General features: G+C 43.6%; 1 protein-coding gene across 2 annotated transcripts in view; it reads left to right on the top strand.

Annotated features, from left to right (window-relative positions):
• The window catches only part of LOC124556473 (polyadenylate-binding protein-interacting protein 1), a 136,800-nt gene that overhangs the window by 87,428 nt on the left and 23,702 nt on the right, over nucleotides 1-25,670 (top strand). For both annotated transcript variants that reach the window (XR_006968612.1, XM_047130427.1), the window contains exons 7-8: nucleotides 12,393-12,596; nucleotides 16,492-16,595. Coding sequence is in view for 1 of the 2 variants with exons in the window: in XM_047130427.1 (XP_046986383.1) it covers nucleotides 12,393-12,596; nucleotides 16,492-16,595 (308 nt within the window). In the remaining variant the exon portion in view is untranslated. The remainder of the gene's footprint in view (nucleotides 1-12,392; nucleotides 12,597-16,491; nucleotides 16,596-25,670) is intronic.

The following is a 25,670-nucleotide window of genomic DNA, read 5'->3' as shown; positions in this document are numbered from 1 at the left end:
ACTGGTGTTATAAAAAATGGCGTTCCCCTCGAGGGTTAATGTAGTAGAGACGTACCACTTTTTAGGGCTCAAATTTAAGAAGTTAACTAAGTTACGCATATATGAAAGTCTAAGCAGACTTACCAGTTAAAACTTATCTTCTGCTGCCTCCACACCTCTTGAGGTGTGGATGATTTTCCAACTCTTCAAAGCTCTCCTTTTATAACATTTAAATTATGGTAGCCAAACCTGTGTATCAGCAGTGTCATCAGCATTTAAACTCAAAGACCTGATCCATCATTGTGGGGTGAGGCTTGCAAATAGTGTCTTCTTTAAAAGCTCTGTGGACAGCCTCCTAAAAGAGGCAAGGATTCCCCCCATTGGATAAGGTGTCACCAATTATTCCTCAGCCTTACCTTACATGTTCGTAGCACATCCAGCATGTGCAGTTAGACACCATTTCCTGATACGGAAATAAGACAATCGGATAAGAGCGTCACTTAAGAATTCAGTATCATATCTGACTTTCGTTTACCTCCTCTCAGTGCTGTAAAGGTGAGAGAGGCAGGCTGCCTGGGTGTGGGCTGGGTTCTCTGTCAAAGCTGATGGATGTGAACAGCAGCAGAGGCAGGTCCTGGTGAAGACAAGAGTACTCTTTTAGTTTTTTACTAATTCATACAGTTCAGACATTCTTCTGTTTGTGCTCCAGTCTCTGGTGTGGTCCAGAGGTCCCTCATAATATTCCTGCGTCACACTAGCAGATGTTGACGTATGGTGGGCAGCGTGCCTGTGCCGCTCGGGAGACAAGAGCACCGCGCTAGTGTCTTCAGTATGTGAAGCAAGCTGAAATGCTAGAATGCAGCCATGCTACAGTCGTGGATGACCACCAGGTCTTCTCTAATGCAGAAGGTTGTGCCATTCCAATGGCACAGTTATGATGTTCCTCAGTCGAAGTCTGGATCGACGGTGAGGAGCAGGGGTGAGTGGATAGCACAGTGTTGCCTGCCAGAGCTGTGCAGACGGGCAGAGGTCTCTCCTTCATAGTCCAGTGGTGACAGTTCACAGCGAGGATTCCCGGCTGACATGCGGCAGGCGGCATGTGTGGCCCTGCCGTGCTGAACGCGAAGTACTTGACTGGGCCAGCATTTAAATGCTATTTCCTGGCTCTGAATTCACAGAAGAGCTGCGTTTGTGGGCCACTGTGAACCATGTGGAACCAGGCAATGACCGGGGTTTGGCGTAATCGTCGACGACATGGAAGTCAATCATGCCGAAGTGGCTTCCCAAAGGCTGGCCCCATGACATTGACGTCCAGGATGGTGTCACAAATGTCTTGCTTCTGGAGAGGGGTGCCAATCTAGCAGGAGCAACAGCCGGCAGCAGCTGATGTTCGTGACTTGTGGCCTGACTTCGGCCCTTATGGTCCAACGACACGAGAGCGAACCACGCAGTTCAGTGACCATCATCCACTGTCTGGCTGTGGCCCTGTGGCAGTTCAGGGTTATGTCTTCTCCATGTTCTCCTATAGTTTTGTCCCATTACAGTACTTCAAACTCTTGAACACACCTATGGTGCATACTTTTCCCACGAATTCACCCACATATTTCTCTTGGCCCATAAGATGTGATGGACGCCACCATTTTTCCCCAGTTTTTCCTTGTCAGTACTTGGTGAGTACACCAATTCAGATATAATGTACGTAGGTGGCTCAAGAATTGAAGATTGGGAAAACTGCCCTTACATGCACAATTACAAGTGAGGAACACTCCCTGCCTACTGCATGCAACATCTTTAAGGTAGAATTGGTGGCCATTGTGCGTGCCTTGCATTGCATCAGCACCTAATCCCAAAAGTATTTCCTAATCTGCAGTGACTGTTGGCACACTACAGGCTAAAGCACACTGTTAATCCTGGTTTCCATTGGTAACTCAAATAAAAGCTCTCCTCTTGCAGCTCCATGAAAGTGGGAACATGGTAATATTCTTCATGTCCCCCAGTGTTGTTGGGATCCTGGAGAAAAAACCCATCAGTTGCCTCAATGAGGAGGCTTCTGGAAAGGATGCACTAGAGACAGACAAGAATCCAACATATGGGCAGCCATGTATCACCAACTCTCTATGGCATGAAACAGAAAAAGGTCTGTCACTGCCACAACCAATAAATTCCAGAGTATAAGAGGGTCTGAGACGCTGTAATGGTCTTTCCTTCGACTAGCTTGCAATGAATCCACAATCTTGTGCCAACGCTGTATTGCTCACACCAGTTTGACCCGTGTATACGTTGTTAAGACTTCTACACCACTTGTTAGCAGTAGATACAGTGGCTGCACCAAAGACTGAGATGGCATGGAGTTTTACAATTATTTATTGAACTTTCTTTACAATTTCTCCCTCGTCGCTGCCCAGCTCTGTGGATCCCTCTGCCTGGCTGCTGCTGTGTAGATTCTCTGACAATATGCGCAATGCTCGCCGCTGATCGCACTTGGGAGCCTCAGGCCACCAGTGCTCTGCTGAAGCCAGGATGCCCTGTGGTTGAGATGAACTCGGCGCCCCAGAACAGGCACGCTCACGGAGCCGCGTCACCGTGAGGTCAGCTGCCGACACCTGCCGACACCTGCTGCACCGGCAGCTGGGAAGCCATCAGTCGTGATGTCTGCGAGGTCCTGTCATGGATGCACCACACGCCGTGAGGCCGGGTTGTTGTTAAGCCCGGGCGTCAGTCCCTGGCGGTGCCTGTGACCAAGACCGCGCTGCGGCCGGTCCTGCTGGAAGTTCTTGCTGTAGTTAGTAGTCAGCCATGGTGCCGACCGAACTCGGGCCGACCTCCAGAGCTGAAGTTGACATCTGGCGGCGAACGGATGACTCCTGTGAGCTGGAATAGACTTCCGGAATCGTCACCTACGAAGATTGAACATTCGGACACGGACAACGTCTGTCCTCAGATCCGAACTGCTTCCTAATGCCTTCGGTCTGTTGCTGCCTGCGCTCCACTATTTATATCCGGCAGGAGGACGTTTTTTACTTTCGATGGTAGCTTTTTGTTATTACTCCCGCAGTATATTGCAGCGTAACTTAGCGTGCTGGCCTCACTTCCCCTTACTCAGCACTCTCCAGGCTTCACTCGGTGCTCGGTCTGTGTGCATCCTTGCGTCAGTCTGTTGGTAGACTGCTGCGGTCAGCCAGGCTATCTGTGAATGCTTACTTCACAACGCCTTGGTCGCTGGCGTGCCCCTGTTTTGCCATTCTCCACTGCGTGAAGCAATGCTTACTACATGTGGCCACAACACTGCCTCCTCCTAAAAATTAAATTTGTCCCCGAATTGACCCTATACGTTAACTCTAGTTCTATCCTATGTTCTACTTCTTCCCTATAAACATCCAGGTTGCCCCGACTCGTGCCCTACTGGTAATCCATTCTACAGGAATCTCGTGTAGCGGTCTTGCATTAACAAGCTGAATCCTCTGTTTTAATAAGACATATACCACACCGATAAATACAATCAACACTGTAATAGTACTGGTTGAAATACCAATGGTCACTATGCTACGTTTCCGCCTGGTATCGTACTCCTCCACATGCCTTAATGATTGCTGCATTGAAGTTCGACCATTCTCCGAATCCACTAGTTTATCTATTGTTTGCAATAGTGTAGCATCCAAGGTGTTGTTAATATACGTCAAATTTTCTCCTAGAGCGATGCTGAATGACGCATCTGTCCTGTACAACGTCAGATGAGCATCTGTGACCTTGGTGACTAGCGTGACTGTTGCTCGTAAGCTGAAACGATCCCCTACTATTTCACAATTTGTCCTGTTGATTAGCAAACCACTGTCGCGTATTTCCATCTTCGTGGTTGCTGTCCAATTTCCATTGTCATAACGTTTGGCTGATATCCTCTCCGTAGCGAATACTGAATACAACCAATGCCTCCCAACTTGCTGAAAACGTGGCGTAGGCTTCACTATTATTCTCAGACACTCCAAAGCTTCTGCTTCTGCCCTAAATAACTGGATTCACACGACCCCTTGCCCATGAAAACAACCCGTGATGGAAAAGTGGAAACTGACCCCGTTAGACATCTACTCAACTCTAAACTCGACATAGTAGCATGAGTATCCCCCTCCTTAGAAATTAACAAAACCTCCTGTGTCCTGAACTGTATGCCCTTCTCCATGCGCTCCCATCTGACTGGATAAGGATGCACTGTGTAACAGTGATACTGTCTCCCCACTCTAGATACTGGAAATCTGATCTCTATATACATCTTAACTAGATCCGTTGTTACCTTAATCCTAGACATATGATAAAAAAGTGACATATTCGCTTCAATTATCGCCACTACTTGCTCTACCCCCTCTGGAAACTCTCCCTCTGCCTACTTCAGACTGTCTGAATTTTTCTGTTGACATCAACGTCACACTCACCTACCCGTGCAATGCGTGATGTACTGCCTCTTGCAATTCATCCATCCTCACTCGTGCATCACCAATGCTGTTAACCAGTTCCCACAGCAATTTAGCCATTTCCAGCTTCCTTTCCACTATATCCAATCGCGTTTGCACCTGTTCCAGATCCGTATTCAATAATTTCTGTGTTGGTTCTATATATGTCTGTAACCCTGTAGCCATCCCACGCACCATGTGTGTCATATTCAACAACTCTGTACCTAATCCCCGTATCTCTGCTGTGTGTATACCCACTAACTTCCCTATGCTTTCGTCCCTGTTGTGAATAACTGTTAAAGAATTGTTCAGACCCTCAATATCGTCTCTATCCGCTGTTCCAAAAATTGTTTTCAACAACTTCCCACCTACATTCAACCAACCCCTCGTTACTCTCTTTCTCCTCCCTTTAATCATGCTCACGACTTGGCGCAGTTATTGCAGTTATTCCCTTATTTCCTTACCTGACCTATCCAAAGCCTCGTACTCTTCTTGCACGTCCCATAATATTCCTTGATACCACCTCCTGTAGCTGCCGCATCTCGTTCCTTAACTGCAGGATGTTGAGTGCCAGCCGAAGCGTCCACTCGTGACTCGTGAGGACCACATCCGGTTGTTTCCCGAACACCACCGCACTTTGCAACGGCATATCCTGTACCTGGCCAGCTTGTGTCAGCTGCCAGAGGACTACGCCCCATACTATCCACTTTTACCTCATCCTGTGTCACCTACAGAATGAAGAGAGAAGGGAAAAAACTCCCATCACTACCCCTTAATACCAATAAAATAACCCTAGTCTGTGCACAAAAATAATACACACATGATAATTACTGCTAACTACACATCCCTCAAACGCAACTTATACTTAATACCCGGATTACTGTCTGCTTCTGGCGCTTCTTTTTGCTTTCTGCCAGAAGTAGTACATATATACGGAACTACTACCCCCTGGAACGGCTTAACTCTACTAACGTGAACCACCGTTGTCTTGGTAAGCAATTGTAATTTTACATTTACAGATAATGTCATTTCCAGTACTTGGTACAGTCCCTGGAACTTGTTCGTGAACTTCTTGGTTCTCCCTTTTTGAAACGTACGGGTTAGCTAGTAGCACCCATTGGCCTACTCGCTACTGTGGCAACTTCCTCGTTGTAACTCCCATCTGTTCTTGTCGTTCCAACACTTTCGTGTTAGCTCGTCTAACACTCTGCCATACTTCCTTAATGGTTTTCGCAAATTGCCTTACATGCTCGCCCTCTGCTCCCAGCCTTGGACGAAGCATGTCAAAAGGTGATGGCATGTTCCGCCCATACACCACTTTGTACGGCGACAATCCTGTGGACGTATGTACCTTACTATTATATGCACTGGTTACGAATCGCAAGTACACATCCCAGTCGGTGTGTTGACTATTTACATAGTGACTCAACATCTTAGTGATCGTGCGATGCACTCTCTCCGTTCGTCTGTTTGCTTGCGGATGGAATGGACTAGTCCGTAGTTTCTTTACCTTCAGTAACTTACACAGTTGCTTCATCAGATCAGACGTGAAATTAGTGCCTTGATCCGAGATCAGGACTGAGTTATCCCATACCCGAGTAACCAATTATTAACTAAAGCTTGTGCCACCGTACTTGTTTTCAGATCTGGTAATGCGACCATGACTAAATACCTAGAAAAGTGGTCAGTCACTGTTAACACATACTTATTCCCTGCTGCACTCCTATTAAATGGGCCTAATAAATCAATTCCGATTTGTTGGAAAGGTCTGTCTGCCTCTGGTAATCTTCGAAGCTGAATCTTTTGATGGCTCAAGTCCGCACTCTGTGCGCATGGCACACAATTCCTGACGTACTCGTCCACATCTTGACATCGCGTCCTCCACCAAAACTTCTCCGCTATCCGCCTATCCGTAGCTGTTCTCCTGCCATGTCCTGAAAGAAAATGGTCATGCGCCTGTTGCAGAACTTCAGATCTTAAAGCTGCTGGTACGACGACGTGCGGGTCACATTTTGTTGACCTGCAAAGTTAGCCATCCTGTACTAGGAACTGCAGGTGCTTTCTGAACAATTGGCAATCACTATCCATGGTTTGTGCCCTTTTCCACTCATCTTCAGTCACCACTGTTACTTTTAATATTGCCACTTTCCTGCTCAGCGCGTCAGCATTGGCATGTTTCACACCTGGCTTGTGTATTACCTCATAGTCGAACTCACCAAGTTTCAGTGCCCATCTCACTAGCCTACTCGCTGGGTCTTTCAGACCTAATAACCATTTCAGAGCTGAATGATCTGTCACAACCTTAAACCTTCTACCATACGGATAACATCAAAAGTACGAAATCTCATATATTACCGTTAACAATTACTTCTCCGCCGTGGAGTAATTTTGTTCCGCCTTGTTAAGTTGACGAGACGCGAACACAATCGGATGTTCTTTGCCATCAATTTCTTGCCCAAGTACAACCCCAAAAGCGTGATTAGACGCGTCACATTGTAGTGTAAACTCCTTCGAAAAGTCTGGAAACTTCAAAACTGGAACTGATGTCGGTATCCGTTTCAATTCTTGAAATGCTTTCTCGCACTCTGACGTCCACTGGCAGGTAACACCTTTTCTTAGCAACTTAGTAAGTGGCCTCACTATTTCTACGAACCCCTGTACGAATTTTCGATAATAGCTCGCAAGACCAGTATACGATTGCAGTTGTTTAACCGTTTGTGGAACCAGAAAATCTAGTACTGCAGAAGTGAGATGAGGATCTGTCCGTACCCCGTCCTGACTGAGAACATGCTCGAGATAATTTACTTGTGCTTGCACAAAATGACATTTGTCCAAACTTAATGTTAGCCGTGCTGCCTCTAATCTTTTAAACCCCTCCTCTAACCATTCCACATGCTGCTCTATATCTCTTGAAAAAACTATGATGTCGTCCAGATAGACCATGCATTTTTTCAGTTTCAACCCGTGAATGACTCCATCCAACCGCCTCTGAAATGTTGCTGGAGTGTTTTTTAGTCCAAATGGCATTCTTTTACACTCGAAGTGACCACAATGCATCGTAAATGCTGTTTTTGGCATGTCCTCCAGACATACTTCAATCTGGTGATAACCACTTCGCAAATCCATAGTGGAGAAAAATTTACACTGCCCTAGGTTGTCTAATGTTTCTGTGATATTCGGAATTGGATATACATCTGCCACTGTCCGTTCATTCAAATATCTGTAATCGCAACAGAAACAAAATTTTTTCGACCCGTCCGGTGTCTTCAGAACTAGGACCACGCTACTAGACCAAGGACTATTACTGTGCTGGATTATCCCATCTTCCAGTTGTTGCTCTATTAATTGCTCTACTACTGGTTGTAATTGTTTCGGTAGTCTGTATGGCTTACGATACACCCTAGTGTGATTCCCTGTCGAAATACGATGCTGTGTTATCGGTGTAGCAGGTAACGTACCCTGTGCTTCAAACAATGCTTTGTACTTTGGTAATAATGCTTCCATACCCGAACGATCATTTCCTCTCAAATGATTTACCTTGTCACAAAGTGCAGACATGCTGACGGTTTGCTTTACATCATAGTCTAGCCTCGAACTATCGATGTCCTCTTCATCCATTAACTCTGCTGTGGCTGTTACTAATCCCGTCTGCAGATCGACATCATCCTGCCCGAAGTTATCTAAACTCACCTGAACCATAAACTGCCCGTTAATGTCCGTTAACCGTGATACACTCCTACGAATAAAGCAATGCTTTTTGTCTAAAACCTCATTACTCGGTAGTGGCTCTAGCAAGAATAACCCCTGCTGTGGCACATCGACATCCACCAGTACCCAGATCAACTTCCCTGTACCTGTTCGTACTTTGTCACACGAAATCACCTTTAATGCACTTGTACGCAGTGTAGTTGGTATCACCTTAGCTATCGTTGCACCTTGTGACTCTGAAACATTTGCAACGGCTGTACCCATTGAGAACAAGTTCCCATCGAGTTCCAAAGGTCAATTTTCTTGTGATGTTTAATCAGAAAGTCCAACCCAAGTATCGCTGAAAATCCCTCTCCCACAGTTGACAACACCTCCATTTGCTCCCGGAACCACACATTCCCTATCTTAAACTTGAGCTGTGCTGTCCCTAGTGCATCCAATTTTTTATCACCTGCTGCGCACAACCCTTATTTCGGAGCTTCCAATCCTTTCTTGCCCACGAGGTCCACACTGACAACTGATACATGCGCTCCAGTATCCACTAAAACTCTTTGCCACTTATATTTTATCCAAACCATCAAACTACAATCCACCTCTTCATGCACTTTCTGAGTACCTCTTTTTACTGGGAATGCCTCTCGATGGCAGGAACACTCCCTTTTTCGTTTAACAGTTTTTTACCTTCTGTATCATTAACCTGTTTCATGGCTTTACACTGCCGTGTCTTAGGCCCTATTTTCTGACAATTGAAACACTGTCTGACAATTGAAACACTGCGGTTACCGACATTGTCCCTTAAAATGACCTTGCTTCCCACAGCGGTAACAGTCTTTGAAAGACGAAAAAATTTTCTTATCATTGCAAATTCTAGTGGCGCTATCCACTTCCTGCAAATGTGTAGCTATGTGTAATGCTGCTGCTAAGTCACTTGGATTTTCCATCCGTATCCGGCGTGAAAAATCCGGCGAGGCCCCTCGCAAAAATGGGTCTAAAGCTCTATTATCTGCTTCTTTCTATAGAACTTCATTTGCACTCGCATCTTGCGTTAACTCATATGTGTGCGCATTCATTCTCCTAAGTCTGTCTGAAAATTCTTCTACCGTTTCACCCGTTTTTTGCATCATCCTCCTCAATTTTTCTCTAAAAAATCTGGCACTGTTTTGTTTCCTAAACCTTTGCAATAATCCCTCAGCCAACTCTGTGAATGTAGTAACATCCTTTAACCCTTCGTGGTGTGCCACATAAGTCTTTGCGTCACCTACTAACCATAACCTCGCCATTTGCAAACACTTTTCATCTGACCAGCCACACAGTCTAGCCGTACTACGTACGTCACCAATGAAAACATTCACATCCTCTGATGTTTCACCCGAGAAGGAAGGTATCAAATTAGCCGCTGAACAATCTGCCACACCGGAAAAGACAGTACCCTTGCATTCTACACTATTGCTTCCCGAGCCTGATTGAATATTTTGCAACAATTGTTGCTCCATCCTCTGCATGTGCTGCTTTTGCAACTTATTTTCTTCACTCAGTTTCTTAACTTGCTCTGTCAATGCGACTACGACGTCACTTGTCCCGGTTGCACGTGTGTCTGGTATTTTCCGTGTGGTATACTTCACCTCACAAAAATAAAATTGTATTACCCAGAAGCAAGTTAATTCCTAGCACGTCTAATGGCAAGCCATCTAGACTTACCACATTGCCCCGTTACGTGATCATTGAAGCCACACACATCATAAGTGCTTGGTACAAATTTATCACGAGGAACGATGTGACCTGTTAATCCACACACTACACATTTAGATGGTACTAAGTTTACATGACTATCATTCCCACAAAACTGCGATAAGTCTACAGGGCTGCAAGGCCTTTCAAATGACACTCTCACATCCCTTAACTTTACCCTCGACATGTCTAGCTACACAGAAAACATAGAGAGAAGGCAGTTGCTGGACTCACCCTATTCGGTGTTTCTTGGTTGCTCCGCACGGTGCTAGTCAAAGTCGTGGCGTGGGTGCGCCTGACACCACTTGTTATGACTTCAGCACCACTAGTTAGCAGCAGACACAGTCGCTGCGCCAAAGACTGAGATGGCATCGAGTTTTACAGTTATTTATTGAACTTTCTTTACAATTTCTCCCTCGTCACTGCCCAGCCCTGCGGATCCCTCCACCTGGCTGCTGCTGTGTAGATTCTCCGACAATGCGCACAACGCACGCCGCTGATCGTGCTTGGAAGTCTCGGGCTACCAGTGCACCGGTGAAGCCAGGATGCCCGGTGGTTGAGATGAACTCGGCGCTCCAGTACAGGCACTCCCATGGAGTTGCATCGCCGTGAGGTCAGCTGCCGACGCCTGCTGCCCCAGTGGCTGGGAAGCCGCCAGTCGTGATGTCCATGAGGTCCCGTCATGGACGGACCACGTGTCGTGGGGCCGGGTTGCCGTGAAGTGTGGGCGTCAGTGCCTGGCGGCGCTTGTGACAAAGACCGCGCTGGAGCCGGACCTGCTGGATGTTCTCACTGTAGTTAGTCAGCCATGGTGCCGACCGAACTTGGGCCAAACTCCAGAGCTGAAGTTGACATCTGGCGCCAAACGGATGACTCCTGTGAGCTGGAACAGACTTCTGGAATCGTCACCTACGAAGATTGAACATTCAGACATGTACCACCTCCGTCCTCAGATGCGAACTGCTTCCTAATGGCTTCTGTCTGTTGCTGCCTGCGCTTCACTATTTATATCTGGCAGGAGGACATTTTTTACCCTCGGTGGCAGCTTTTTGTTATTACTCCCACAGTATATTGCAGTGTAACTTAGTGTGCTGGCCTCACTTCCCCTTACTCAGCACTCTCCAGGCTTCGCTCGGCGCTTGATCTGTGTATGTCCTTGCGTCAGCTGCTGTCAGCCAGGCTATCTGTGCATGCTTACTTCGCAATGCCTCGGTCGCCAGTGTGCCTCTGTTTTGCCATTCTCCACTGCGTGAAGCAATGCTTACTACATGTGGCTGCAACAACGTCCTGCAAAAAGCTGCCTACCTACCCCATTGACTCGACGACTCGATTCGCTTGAAGGAGTGGGTTAGAGAGCTGGGTCAGGCAAGGGTCGCAGTTCTGCTACATGACAAGCTGCGATGGGCCTCTAATCACTCCTGAGTGACATCCGCCCTATGCTACTGTGACATTTATATTTTAGCCCCTGACTCTTTTTAATATTGTATTCTCGGCACCTGTTACGAGTGTTCTATGCCAGTTTTTCTTTCACCCACCCTTGTTTTTTATTTAAAATTTAAGTTGGGTCCCTTAAAACCTCATAATCAATCCATCCATCAATTTACAATTGCACCAAACTTTCACACAATGCCTAGTTCACAATAATAGTCCTATGTGTGTGATAAGATACAGGAGTTGGATGATGGTTGATGGCTTTAAGAGAAAAAGAAGTATCAAGTGAGCAACAAAAGTCAGTTTACACTTCCTAGTTTCAAGTGTATAAGTTCCAAACTGGAGGTAATCTGAGTTACAGAACTTCCACCTCACATTATTGCAAAACACAGGTTTGATATGACCTATTTGATGTTTTCAGTGTTTAAGAATTTCATTTATAATTTGTTGTTATTGTAGGACAAATAATAAGCCACAAATCTTCACATACCTTGATTAATCTTGCGTGTAGTTGATGTGCTTCTAAGTAGTTTTGAAAGAAAACTTGGGCGATATTCTAGGACAGTATATATGCACGTTTTATTATTTAAATTGTTGTGCAGAAATTGTCATAACATTGTACCGGTTGGGCAGGAAAATTGTTTACATAAAATTCTACACACAAAAGTAGGAGGCAGTCCAGCTAAAAGAACCTAGTATGGTTCTGCAGGTTTTGTAAGTAGTTAGTTTAAAGTAATGTCTCAAGAATATGTTTCACCTATTGTTTCATTTAGTGTTATGTTATCATATGAAGCAGGTAATGTAACCATTTATTGCAACTGCGGAATATAGAGGTATAGTTATTAAATACACTGTTTGTGGTGACATTGTAGGAAAAAATTTGAAGTTTGGAAAACATTTCATATCATGTCATCTATGATTTAAAAATAAAAACATAGCAACTGTATGTGAAATATTAACTATCATAACTTGTGAGAGGAAGAAAAAGCTATTGGAAGTTTTAAACACCTTAGCCATTAAGGAATGTCTCCATCCTTGTATTACATAAATTTAGATGTGTGTTTTGATTTTTGTAATTTTTTTTTTTTTTTTTTTTTTTTCCAGCTGGCTGGCAGATACATAGATTCGATGGATACTGTTGCAATGGATAGAATCATGAATAAACTTTGTAAATTAACAAATAAAGCCACGTGTGATAAAAGCTTATCATGTCAGATAATGTCGGTGGCAGAACTCCGCAGGGCAAGTTGGGGCAGTAATGTGAATGAAGCACCAAACCAAAATTCAGAGTCCTCAGTGGTTAATGTCGTAAGTATGCTTGTTACGAAACTGACATAGAATTATGTTTAACCATTTATATTATAAACAGACTTAATCACTTACATTGGAATTTATTTATGGAATTGAAGTACCTTTGGGTGCTTGCATTAAGTTTTGAACTGCTGAAAATAGAATTAAAAAAAGGTTGGTTGGTTATTTATTTATTTGTTACTATGGCTTCATATATTCCATCTTTTCTTTTACCTGCGGAACAGGGGTAAATAAAAGGATCATTGTTTTGAAGAAATTTGCATTTAACTCCCTGAATGTTGGGGGCAAAAGTTCATCATATAATTCAAACATTGTAGTTTTCTGTAAGGACATTTACATTGAAGGAAATGTCTTCTCAAATAACTATCTTATTCTGTCATCAGTGTCTTAATATTTCGTCTCTCAATTCATTTTGTGGTGCCATTTAAGTGAGTAGTGTCCCACTGTCTTATTATTCAGGCAGTTCATTGTTATTTTCCTTCTGAATTACCACCAACTCCAGATCACACAAACACAAGAAAATCTTCTGTTATCTGGTTTCAAAAAAAGTTTCTGCATTTGCATTTAGTTATGCTAACTAATGAGCTATGAAGACTGTGAGAACTTATAGGTAATAGTAAGCATATCCGTAATTGAGCTTGTATATATTTAAAATGATGGTCACTAGAAATTATGAAACTTTCTAGTTGCTATTATTTCTTAAATTTGCAAGGAAGGTAGCTGGTAGTGGTGCACACTGTTTGCTAAGTCATGACAGTATCAGATTGCTAGACCTTCTCGTGGACCACTAGTCATTCATTTGTTTTATTACCCAAGTCAGACTGAGGCAGCCAAGCAGTCAAATTGTGAACATTTCCACTTTTTGCAGCTGAATGCAAATCAGTAATTGTAATGATTGCAAGACACATTTGTGACATTTTACATTCCGAAACAGTTTGCTATTGGTTTGATGTGTTCAGACACTAGACACACTCTTGAAGACAAAAGGTGAGAGTGACTGAAACTGAAGACAACAGGCTTTGTAACTGGACTTGGATGGAAGGCAACTTCCTCTTTAGCTATCAATAAATGGAATAAGTGTTTGGGATCAGATTTGGATAAGTTTGTGAAGCTCAACAGATTGGCGGTCATTGGATACTACAGCTTCTAAGGCTGACCGTCCATTAGACCTGTATTTGTCCAACTAATTTGACAGCCGTAAAGAACCGCACATGGCGAGTGCCTATGGCTGCTTGTTTTTGGGTGTGTTTTGTACCTAACAACAAACTATGGATGTAGGTAATCTTGCAAGTGTTTCGAAAGATAACAGGCTACTGTGGCAGGTGCAAGACGAGGTATCACTACTGCAACTTACGGAGGAAACTGTTGTTGAAAGTTGCTGATGACACGTGTGTGGAAAAAGGAAATTAGGTAATATTGTGCGATGAGATATATTGAATACATGACACGTTTTTACTAAAAACTAGTACAGGCATGTGTGGCATGCAGTGTACATTCAGTAAAATTGTTTTAAAGATTAGTAACTGTATTTAAAAACAAAACTGAGAACACCACCTTTAACCATATGTTCAACTAAATAATGAGTATTCTGTAAAGTGTTCACACTGCTTTCATTTGTGCACTTCCCATGTGCAAAAGAACATGCAATTTTGTGCAAAAGAACATGCAATTTGTCTCGAATGGAATACTCTGCATTGATACCGCTGACATTAGGGTATCCTTTTGTTGATTGTGGTAGCTAGCAAATGAACGTAGCTGCTGGTTGTTCTCTCTCCTAGTCAATTAAGATGCTGTGCAGAAGTTGTATACATCTGAGTATGTCAACACTATCAGGGTTTTTGATTTCAACACCCTTTTTTGGAGCAATCTCCATTTACTATTGGTGGTCATTATTCCAAACGCACATTCTAGCACTTGCCGAGCCTTAGAAAGACACTTGCTGAAAGTATTTGTAGTTAGCATGTGATGTCTTTGGAGGCCGTATTGTTAACTGAAGTTAAAAATCATATTCCTTCTAAGAGACTACACAAGGTAGTACTGGTTTACAGGTGTTTCTCTAAATCAGTAATCCACTAAACAGGCAGCAACTGCTGTGTAGATTGAAGAACACAGATGACACAAATTGTAATGTAAACTGTCTTTATCTCAAATAAACAATTTTCAGGTGTTATACCCTGTGAGACACCAGCTTATACTCCTTCCCTACTAGCCATTTGTTCTTTCTTAAAGATATCCTGACACTACCAGCTGTGATACTCTGAGGAATTGGCTCAGCTGCGTATTTGAAAGATTCCGCTCTTTGCACTCAGTGGTACTTTGCTGTTGAGAAATTTCATATTTGTCTCTTAAATGTGAGTAGTACAGGTAGAGTTAATGTTCAGGGTGTGGTTACAACATAGAAGGTGGAGAGTGAAATATTGTGAAATTGGGCAGAAAGGAGTAGGCTGTGTCTGCATGAAGCAGCCCAGTGAGTTTAATGCTCCCCTTGAGCAGAGTCATCAACAGTGTCTTAGTACCGAGCGAGGTGGCGCAGTGGTTAGACACTGGACTCGCATTCGGGAGGACGACGGTTCAATCCCGTGTCCGGCCATCCTGATTTAGGTTTTCCGTGATTTCCCTAAATCACTCCAGGCAAATGCCGGGATGGTTCCTCTGAAAGGGCACGGCCGACATCCTTCCCTAATCCGATAAGACCGATGACCATGCTGTCTGGTCTCCTTCCCCAAACCAACCAACCAGTGTCTTAGTGATTAGGAACTGTGTGCCGCCACTTCCTCCTCTTGGCAGTGATTACATTTGTTTTTCACTACTAGTAGTCAAACCATCTACGTCACTCATGTACCTCGGCATAGCATGTGTTAGTGATTTCTGTAATGGGGATGAGTTGCTTTCAGTTGATTTGTGAGTTTTCTTCTATAAAATAGCTTTCTTCTTATTGCTCAATCCTCTCTTATAAACAGTTCAAACATTGCCATCTTGGACGACTTACAATTTTTTCATTTTCTGTACCCCTTAATAAATATCATTCTCTTGTGGACAATGCTGTACCTAAAAATGGATCCAGGGAAATAAAATTGCCACAGAAGTGATGCAGTGATAGTTTAAATTTTTGCATTAGACGGCTATTTTTGCTAGGAAAAGCAAGTTCTCCCAAACAAATATAACTGGTTATGCACAGTTTGAGATGGGGTAGAATCCGCATCTGGGAATATTGATTTAGGTTTTCCCAAGTTCTCTCCTCTGCCCCCCCCCCCCCCCAATATATATATATATATATATATATATATATATATATATATATATATATATATATATATACACTTCTTCTTTGTTGCCCAAAACTTCTGCTCCATTTCTGAAGACCTCAGTCCTATGGAAACACTGATCTGTAACCTTGGTTTCTTCTGTGGAAATGAACTACAGCTCTTAGTTGTTCGTAACTTGCAGATAGCAACTGAACTTTCAGTCCAGTTGATAGTGTTAGCAAGAAAGAGAACCAGAATAGGGACAGGAAAACTCCCACAGCCATCTTTTTCTACATATGATAACTAATTTCTGGGTTTTCAAAGTAACTCTCTCTAACCTACAACCATCAGCACCATTGGCTGAACTTGAGCAACTGGGCTTGGGCATTTTCTCCCCCACCACCCTTGTTGCAGTAACAATTATCTTTAGAGCTTTATTTCACACATTACTGTTAGCTTCAATATCTGGTGGGCCAGAAACTGAATAATCTGCAAATGCACGGCAAATTATCCAGATCAGTATGTTTACTCACATTTATGTCATCAAACAAATGTTTGTGTTGTCATTCCATTAATGTGCTTTTTCTCCTGTTATAATGTGATAAGACAAAAATAATATATTCAGAATACTCTCCATGTTTTTTCAGGGAAGTGATCCAATTTTTTATGGCCCTGATGGCAGTATTCTGTCTGCAGAGGAGAGTAAATTCCTTGAAGAGAATTATGAAGAAGTAGGAACAGCTGGTGAAGAGTAAGTATAAACAAATTATTGATTGCACTCAAATTTTGTAAGAAGTAATAAAATAATACATTCCATATTATTAGATACTGGATTCTCTTCACATCTCTAGAGATTTTCAGCTAATTAATCTATACTCTGCTGGCTGTTTATTTTCTGTACTAGCCATTGTAAGTAACAAGATAAAGCTGGATGCTGCCCGAATAAGCACTGGATTACAAATTCTACATGAGGATCTAATCTAATCCATGGGTATTTTTTGGAATCACCCCTCCCCCCGCCTCCATCTGAATGCATATAATGGATCTCACCTCTACATTTTCTGCAAAGAACTGTCACTGTCAGTTGCATTGTGACTGATTGGTCCACGCGGCCCACGTGTCTCTAGCTGCTTGGGCCAGACTACCACATACAGTGTTCTTTATTTGTGTGTGTGTGTGTGTGTGTGTGTGTGTGTGTGTGTTTCAGAAGAAGGCCTTCTGGCTAAAGGCAAAGTCTTTTTGTTGTGCTTCACAACTCAGCATCTCTGCTGTATGATGAGTAGCAATCTGTCTTTCTCGTAATACTGTCATTTTGTATACTTATTGTGAGAAGTTAAGACAGTCAGTGCCAAGCGAGGTGGCGCAGTGGTTAGCACACTAGACTCGCATTCGGGAGGACGATAGGGACGATGGTTCAGTCCCACGTCCAGCCATCCTGAATTAGGTTTTCAGTGATTTCCCTAAATCGCTCCAGGCAAGTGCGTGGATGGTTCCTTTGAAAGGGCACGGCCGACTTCCTTCCCTATTCTAATGAGACCAATGATCTCGCAGACTTCCTTCCCCGTCCTTCCCTAATATAATGAGACCGATGATCTCACAGTTTGGTCTCTTCCCCCAAACATGTAACATCTGTCAATCAAGAATATCCTTAATTTGAGTGCATTTTGTGTATTCAGTTGTTGCATTTACTTTTTTAATTAAATTTATGCCCATTTCACAAACACAGATTCCCATAAATCAAGGAAAAACTGGTAATGAAACCTTCCTGAATGGCATAACACTAATGTGGAAACACTGCACCAGGTTTTAAATTTATATTCACATGGAAAATATATTTGACACACACGAAATGCAATTCCATATGTAACTCAGTGTGTCAGAGTACTTCTAAGCAGCAATTCAGGATAAAGGGCAGTGGTGGATGATGATGATGATGATGATGATGATGATGATGATGATGATGATGATGACGATGTGGCTGTGAGTCACAGTATCTACATCTACATTCATACTCTGCAATCCACCATACGGTGCGTGGCAGAGGGTACCTCGTACCACAACTAGCATCTTCTCTCCCTGTTCCACTCCCAAACAGAATGAGGGAAAAATGACTGCCTATATGCCTCTGTATGAGCCCTAATCTCTCTTATCTTTGTGGTCTTTCCGCAAAATGCAAGTTGGCGGCAGTAAAAGTGTACTGCAGTCAGCCTCAAATGCTGGTTCTCTAAATTTCCTCAGTAGCAATTCACGAAAGAAAAACACCACCTTTCCTCTAGAGACTCCCACCCGAGTTCCTGAAGCATTTCCATAACACTCGCGTGATGATCAAACCTACCAGTAACAAATCTAGCAGCCCGCCTCTGAATTGCTTCTATGTCCTCCCTGAATCCGACCTGATAGGGATCCCAAACGCTCGAGCAGTACTCAAGAATAGGTCGTATTAGTGTTTTATAAGCGGTCTCCTTTACAGAGGAACCACATCTTCCCAAAATTCTACCAATGAACCGAAGACGACTATCCACCTTCCCCACAACTGCCATTACATGCTTGTCCTCCTCCATATTTCTCTGCAATGTTACACCCAAATATTTAATCAACGCGACTGTGTCAAGCGCTACACTACTAATTGAGTATTCAAACATTACAGGATTCTTTTTACTATTCATCTGCATTAATTTAGATTTATCTATATTTAGAGTTAGCTGCCATTCTTTACACCAATCACAAATCCTGTCCAAGTCATCTTGTATCCTCCTACAGTCACTCAATGACGACACCTTCCCGTACACCACAGCATCATTAGCAAACAGCCGCACATTGCTATCCACCCTATCCGAAAGATCATTTATGTAGATAGAAAACAACAGTGGACCCACCGCACTTCCCTGGGGCACTCCAGATGATACCCTCACCTCCAATGAACACTCACCATCAAGGACAACGTACTGGGTTCTATTACTTAAGAAGTCTTCGAACCACTCACATACTTGGGAACAAATCCCATATGCTCGTACCTTAGTTAGGAGTCTGCAGTGGGACACCATGTCAAAAGCTTTCTGGAACTCAAGGAATATGGCATCCGTCTGATACCCTTCAGCCATGGTTCGCAAGATATCATGTGAAAAAAGGGCTTGCGTTTCGCAGGAGCGATGCTTCCTAAAGCCGTGCTGATGCATGGACAGCAACTTCTCTGTCTCAAGGAAATCCATTATATTCGAACTGAGAATATGTTCGAGAATCCTGCAACAAACCGATGTTAAGGATATTTGATCCGTCCTTCTACCACTCTTATATACAGGCGTCACCTGCGCCTTTTTCCAGTCGCTCGGGACTTTACGTTGGGCAAGAGATTCACGATAAATGCAAGCTTACAGATACTGTCCCATCGTCACAGGTGCAGGCTACGCTCCCCAACGTCCAGGGCTGTTAGCAGCAGTCTTCCATTCCAGGACTTGCCCTTCTAGGTGGCTGTTGTACAGATCCATCAGTTCTCACAGAACCTCACATGATCCATTTTGCAACGGCATCAGTCTCCTATCCAGCTGCCTTTCTCCTTCAGAATCAGCTTCCTGCTTTTGTTTTACCCTTTTTCAGGTGAAATCCTACAATAAACCTTTTACTGAATCGCCCTTTCTTCTTCCCACGTTCAGTTCCTGGTCCTGGTTCCCTCCATATTCAATTGCTCCGGCAGCTCAATCCTCCACAATGACAATGTCTCCTCCAGGCATTTAACCATATTTGGCTCAATGACATTTTCCGCTCTCAATGGAGAGACAGTATTGTGGTTCCCGTCCTTAAGCCTGGCAAGGATCCATCAACCCTAGATAGTTACCGGCCAGTCAGCCTGATCGATGTCCCCTGCAAGTTACTAGAACAAATGGGGGCTCATCTACTCAGTTGGGTCCTTTAAACTCGGGACCTTTAATCTCCTTACCTTTGGGGCTTTTGGGAGTGATGGTCTTAGATCAACCATCTGCTTCAACTTGAAACAGCAGTTTGTCAGGCCTTTTCTTAGCACCACCATCTTGTCGCAGTTTCCTTTGATCTTCATAAGGCCTACGAAGCAGCTTGACACCATCCTATCCTTCTTACAATCCATGAATGAGATCTTTGGGGTCCCCTTCAGATCTTTATTAACCAGTTCCTGTCTCATCAGTCATTTACAGACTGGGTTGACACTATTCCAGCTCACCACAGACCCAGGGGAATGGTGTTCTACAGGGCTATGTATTAAGTGGTGTCCTAGCTCCCACTTGCTGGCCTCTGCGCAACGACTGCTCCAGGGTGCCATCCAGCGTGCTTCCATATGGACACTCGCACAGATTTCAGTTCTCTCCCCTTAAGTAGAGGGTGGTGCGTTTCTGTCTCCCAGGGAAGGTTGGCTGCTTTTGTAAACCCAGTGTCCTTTGTTTCCTTGCCCACACCTCTTGGGGCATAGATCGTTCAATCCTTCCCTGCCTTTACCAGGCATTAGTTGTTTCATTTGAACTATAGTTGTCAAGTTTATGGATCAGCTGCCCCTACCACGCTACTCCTCTTGTACCCATTTCACCTTTGTGGTATCCGTTTAGCCCCCAGTGCATTTAGCGCTATCCCTGTCAATAGTCTTCTGGCTGATGCTGGAATCCCTCCCCTTCAGATTTGGCAGTCCCAGCTCCTTGTTTCCTGTACCATCACTACCTGTCCTAGCCTAGCTGTCCCTTCCTGTTCTGTTATTTTCATGGCTTTGGGCCATCACCCGCTTGCTGCCTGCCCTCAGGTTCCCCCCCCGATTCTCTCCCTACAAGGCCCCCCCCCCTCCCCCCCCCCCCCCCCCCCTCTGTGGTTAGTTTCTTGGCTGTGGAGTTGGATGATTCTCTTCTGGGGTCTGAAAGCCTCCATCACTCCAGTGATTTTCTTTTGTTTGTTTGGAATGCTGTTACAGGAGTTCCAGGATGCTGTTCCCCCCCCCCCCCCCCCCCCCCCCCACTTTCACCGATGACTCTAAATCTGCCGACTATGTGGGATATGCCTTCACATCTTCTGTTGGCACGGAACACTCATCTTGTGCCTACCACATGTGGGGTGTTTACTGTGGAATTGATGATGATGATGATCTATTGGGCCCTCTGCTTAATTATGTATGAACTCAATGAGTGGCTTTCAGGCTATCACTTGGAGTTTTTCTTGCCACCCCTTGTCTCTGTCATCCACAACCTTCTCACTGATTTTAGTGATGCTGCTCGATCGATCGATCGATTTCCGTTGGGTTCCTGGCCACACAGGTATCCTGGATAATTAACTTGCTGATCATCTGGCAGGGAGAGGTGGCCTACTTCCCTCCCCCCCCCCTTTCCCGCACCCTTCCCCCATTCTCCGTGTCCCCTCCAGTAATGGATTTGCGACTTTACATCGAATCCCTTGTTGCTTAATTGTGGGCCAACTCTTTGGGTGGCTAACCCCTCCCCCCCCCCCCCCCCCCCCCCCCCAATTCTAATAAACTTTGTGCAATCAAGGAGACTCGCACCACATGACGTTCTTCCCTGTGCCTCTCCCTTCAGGAATCCACCATCCTCTGCTGTCTTCATATTGAACATAGTAGGTTGGTCCACGGTTTTTTGCTCCGCAATGAGGTTTGAAATGTCATTATGGAGACGTGGAAACATTTCCCAAAGAAAACAATGTAGGCCTCCTGGACACTTTTAACATAAAAGAATTTGTCTTTTAAATGGGAATTATATTGTAGATCAACACGTTCCATCTGCAAATGCACAGAGGGAACTTTCAACTGAAACGGAAAATGGTCCTGAATATAGCTCAAAAACAGATGTAACATTGACAGTGTCCTCAAAACATTTACAAAACTATCTTTGTAATTCTTTAAAGGTCTCAATGAATTCTTCAGTCCTCATGTTTTCTTTAACACCATTGAGCCTACAGAAATGTATGGTCAGAATTTGTTCCTTCCACAGTGAGATTTGCTTTTTAAATGCATGCCCATCAAATCAGAAATAGTTGTTTCTCATCTTGCATTCTCTCACTGTGGGCAGTGTGCTGTCAAGTCCACTTAGCCCTCAAGTTGACGTGCCTGTGTATAAAGTGAACCAACCACAAATAACATTGTCTTTCACCAGTCCTGTGTTTCTTTACAATTGGAGCCTATACCTGTTCCTTGATTATTGCTTCAGCTAACATAGCAATATGTTGAGCTTTCATACGCCCATGTGAGCAATAGTATTATAAAAAAATGAACTAGGTGCAAAAAATTACGATCTGTGCAAGAAAATACCCCAGATTCTGAGCCAACAGGTCAGGCATGCAATGAGGCAGTTGTTTAAGAGAGAATTAATAATCAAATAAGTGTTTGATTGTGATTTGATGCAACAGTGCTGTTTAGTGCTCACAGTTGGTTATTAGTGTGGGGGTAACAGTTGTACCTGGCAGCAGTGTGATACAGTTAATATTCATTTCTGCTCTCCTTTTTCATTTGTAAATTCAACAATAGCAAGCTTTGAATAAAAAAAATCATTTTGGCTAACCCCATTGACTTTCAATGTTCTTTGCAATAATATAGTGTCTCCATACTCTTCATTCAGTTCCTTTGGTAACTATTGCAACTGGCAGTGGAATAATGCATGCAGCTTCAGAAAACTTGCTATTTGTACCACCAGTTTCATCATGTTCTCCATGCCTGCAAATTTAGCACAGAATGTTTCTTAATTTACTGAACAATGAATCCAGACTGTCGATCCTTGCAGTTTTTTGCTCTTTCATCATCAATTTATTTATTTATTTATTTATTTTTTTTTCCCCCTACATTGTGGTGGTATGTCGTTACATAGCAACTTTGCGGTAACCATTGATGATATAGGGCTGTATATTGCCTAATAGATATTGAGAATTCTTATCCTTTTCTTCTGTCATTCCCATACACTTATAAAGGCTTGTGACAATAGATCTCTAGATTGCCTCGTTTTGTGCAAACAGCCACTGGACCTGTGAACTTCGTTTATGTCACAAATAAATATGAAAGAGTAAACAGCACTGACTCCACAATTCTGCAAAACTGAAAAATGTCGTGCTGACAGAAAAATGCCACATTGCAATGCTAAATGAAATGCCGCATTGTACCAAGTAGTTCAGTGAAGTAGCAAGCAAAGCCAAGACAGACAGCCTTGGCCTGCATATTGTGCTCATGCGCAGTTTGGCACAACATGGATGGCCCTGCACTAGATGATGGTGAAGCTTTAACATGAGGGGCTACCTTTGAATCGTGGTTAAGAGGATGTGACAATGTGACAAGAATGCACAGTCTGCCAGTGCTGCCATTCAGAGGACCATTGATTAAATCTAAATTCAAGGTGCTGTAGTTTGGTCCATTGAGAACTTCTGAAACAGCTGCTCACTGTTTGTCCAGGAGGGGGTGCCGTGCCGCAAACTGCACTGTATGTATTGTGGCATAATGGTTAGCATCGCTGGGTGGCTTGCTGCAGGTGGCCAGTTGAAACCCAACCAGCAGCAGTTACTTGTTTGCCATTTTTGGAAGTGTCTTGAAATTTCTTATCTTTGTATTGTTCGTATATCGTAGAATATTCAATGTCTGTAAAAAAAAAAAAAAAAAAAAAAAAAAGAAACACACTACCCATCCAGGAATTAAGTTTTGTTCTGGCCGTACACAGGTGTTCATTATGAACGTGCTTTCAGTGCTAAGTGTTGTGCTTTATTGATGACCTTGCTTTTGGATTTGATTGTGGTTATGCTATGACAGTATTCTTTTCTGTTCATTCCTGTTAATATCACTCACATTTTGTTGGCTACTTTCAGGCTATTTGGTGTTCAGTTTTCCATTCTGTTGAATGTCTTGTTCCTGTCACAGAAAAAGATCTGTATCTTTGTTATATTCAGTCTGTTCTACCTAATTTTACTATTATCTTTTTCACTTGTTACTATTTGTTCTGTTAGAATTACTACCACCAATGTTATTACATTCTGGTACGCAAAACTTAAGGATGACAGTAACTTCCTTGATGTGCCACTGCCAAGTAACATAGCTCGATGAAACTTGCACTATATTGTAGGGCACTAGGTAGAGACCTCTGCTGTTTTAGGGATGATGAGCATGGTGTGTGGTGGAGCAGGACACTAATGACACATTAGGAGAACAAGAGCTTTTGTAGCCTTGGAATCACTTGACGATGTCCCAGCAAACTGCAACGGACGTCTCCATAAACATTCGGCTCACATAACTGCAGTGTCAGGTGGGAGACAGACCTCATGGGAGAATGGCTTAACCCAAGTGAAAGGTGTGCTTCCCAGGGCAGAGAATGTGAATTACCATAGCACTGTCGTTGACATAGGAGGGGGTGTGCTCGGGTAAGCTCTCAGTAGCTCTGCACGGTATGGAGATCAATAGCAGCATACCTCTTCCACCAAGGAAGGCATGAAATGTAAAGACTGCTTACAGGTATCACTTGGGCAGCAGCTGTTAGTGTACCTCCCAAATTCTGCAATAGGTGGACAGTGTGCCAAACACCATCTGTTTGGTTCAGCAAGCTGTAGGTAGACGTCTCATCTTCACCTCAGTGGTTGCGAGGTCGGCATCTCGCAGCGACAGAGTGTGTTAGAGTGTAAAGATAGAAGTCACTGAGGTGGAAGTCGCCTTGGCAAACAGTGCATCTCTTGTAGCTGGTGTACTGCAGTGTAAAAGTTGACACACAGGCTTAGAAGCGTGAGTATTTATTACGAGTGGTTTGAGGCACTTTATGGTAGGCTGACGATGACTGAATGTGACCTACTTTCTCAGGTTCGTCAACTGTCTTCATTACAGTCTATTTGATAGGAATGGCTTTGAAGACTTCAGCTTGTTGCTTTCCCACCAGATCAGCAGACTGATAGGTGTTCTTGTGGAACTTTCACCCTCTGTTACGAAATTGAGCTGTGCTGTTAAAATGGCATGTCTTTTCCTCACTGAGGTCTTATTGCTGAGTTTGATTCAAGCTTCTTACTCGTACAAGGTGAGGCAGTTTCTTCCGGATTTTAGCTGCCTTTCGCAGTGTCAGCTTTCTGCCCCTTTTTTTTTCTCTTACATGGGGAGTTGACTTGGCTGAAGATGACTTTGAGAAAATTTTGCATTTGTCTATAATACATTGCTGCTTGTAACAATACATAGAAAGATCTGTTTACAGTATAGTATAGAAGGTAACTGAAAGAAGTACACAATAAGATGAACAGAATGACTCTTTCATTCAAAGACAATAATTACACTGAAATCAACGCAATTTATTATGGTTCCCTGGACATAACAAAAGGCAGGACAGGATTCTTAATAGGATGTGTGATCACCACAGATAGCAGTGCACACGTGGCAACTTGCACCCATGCTGGCCACATGGTTGGTAAGAGTTCTTGTTGTATGGTATTCCATTCCCCCACCAGTGCAGTTGATAAATGCTGGGTGGTAGTTGATGCATGGGGACATCCTGCCATGTCTCTCCCCAATGCATCACACACATGCTCATTGGGTTTTAAATCAAGGGAATGGGTAGGCCTATCAATTCGCCAAATATCCTATTTTTCCAAGAGTCTCCTCCACCTGCGCTGTTTGATGTGGTTGTGCGTTGTCATCCCTAAAAATTAAGTCTGGGGTTAATGCACCTCTTAAGACTTACATGGGTCAGGAGTACAACGTTTCTATAATGTTGGCCAGTGGTAGTACTTTGTTCAAAGATTTGGAGGTCAATATGCCCATGCAACATTATGCCTTCCCACACAATGACACCTGGACCATCAAAATGATCATATTCAGTGTGTTCCTGAGTGCATTACATGTTCCAACTGCTCACCATAT

The sequence above is a fragment of the Schistocerca americana genome, chromosome X (genome assembly GCF_021461395.2).
Source record: "Schistocerca americana isolate TAMUIC-IGC-003095 chromosome X, iqSchAmer2.1, whole genome shotgun sequence".
Taxonomy (NCBI): domain Eukaryota; kingdom Metazoa; phylum Arthropoda; class Insecta; order Orthoptera; family Acrididae; genus Schistocerca; species Schistocerca americana.
This window is presented reverse-complemented; position numbering and strand designations above follow the sequence as displayed.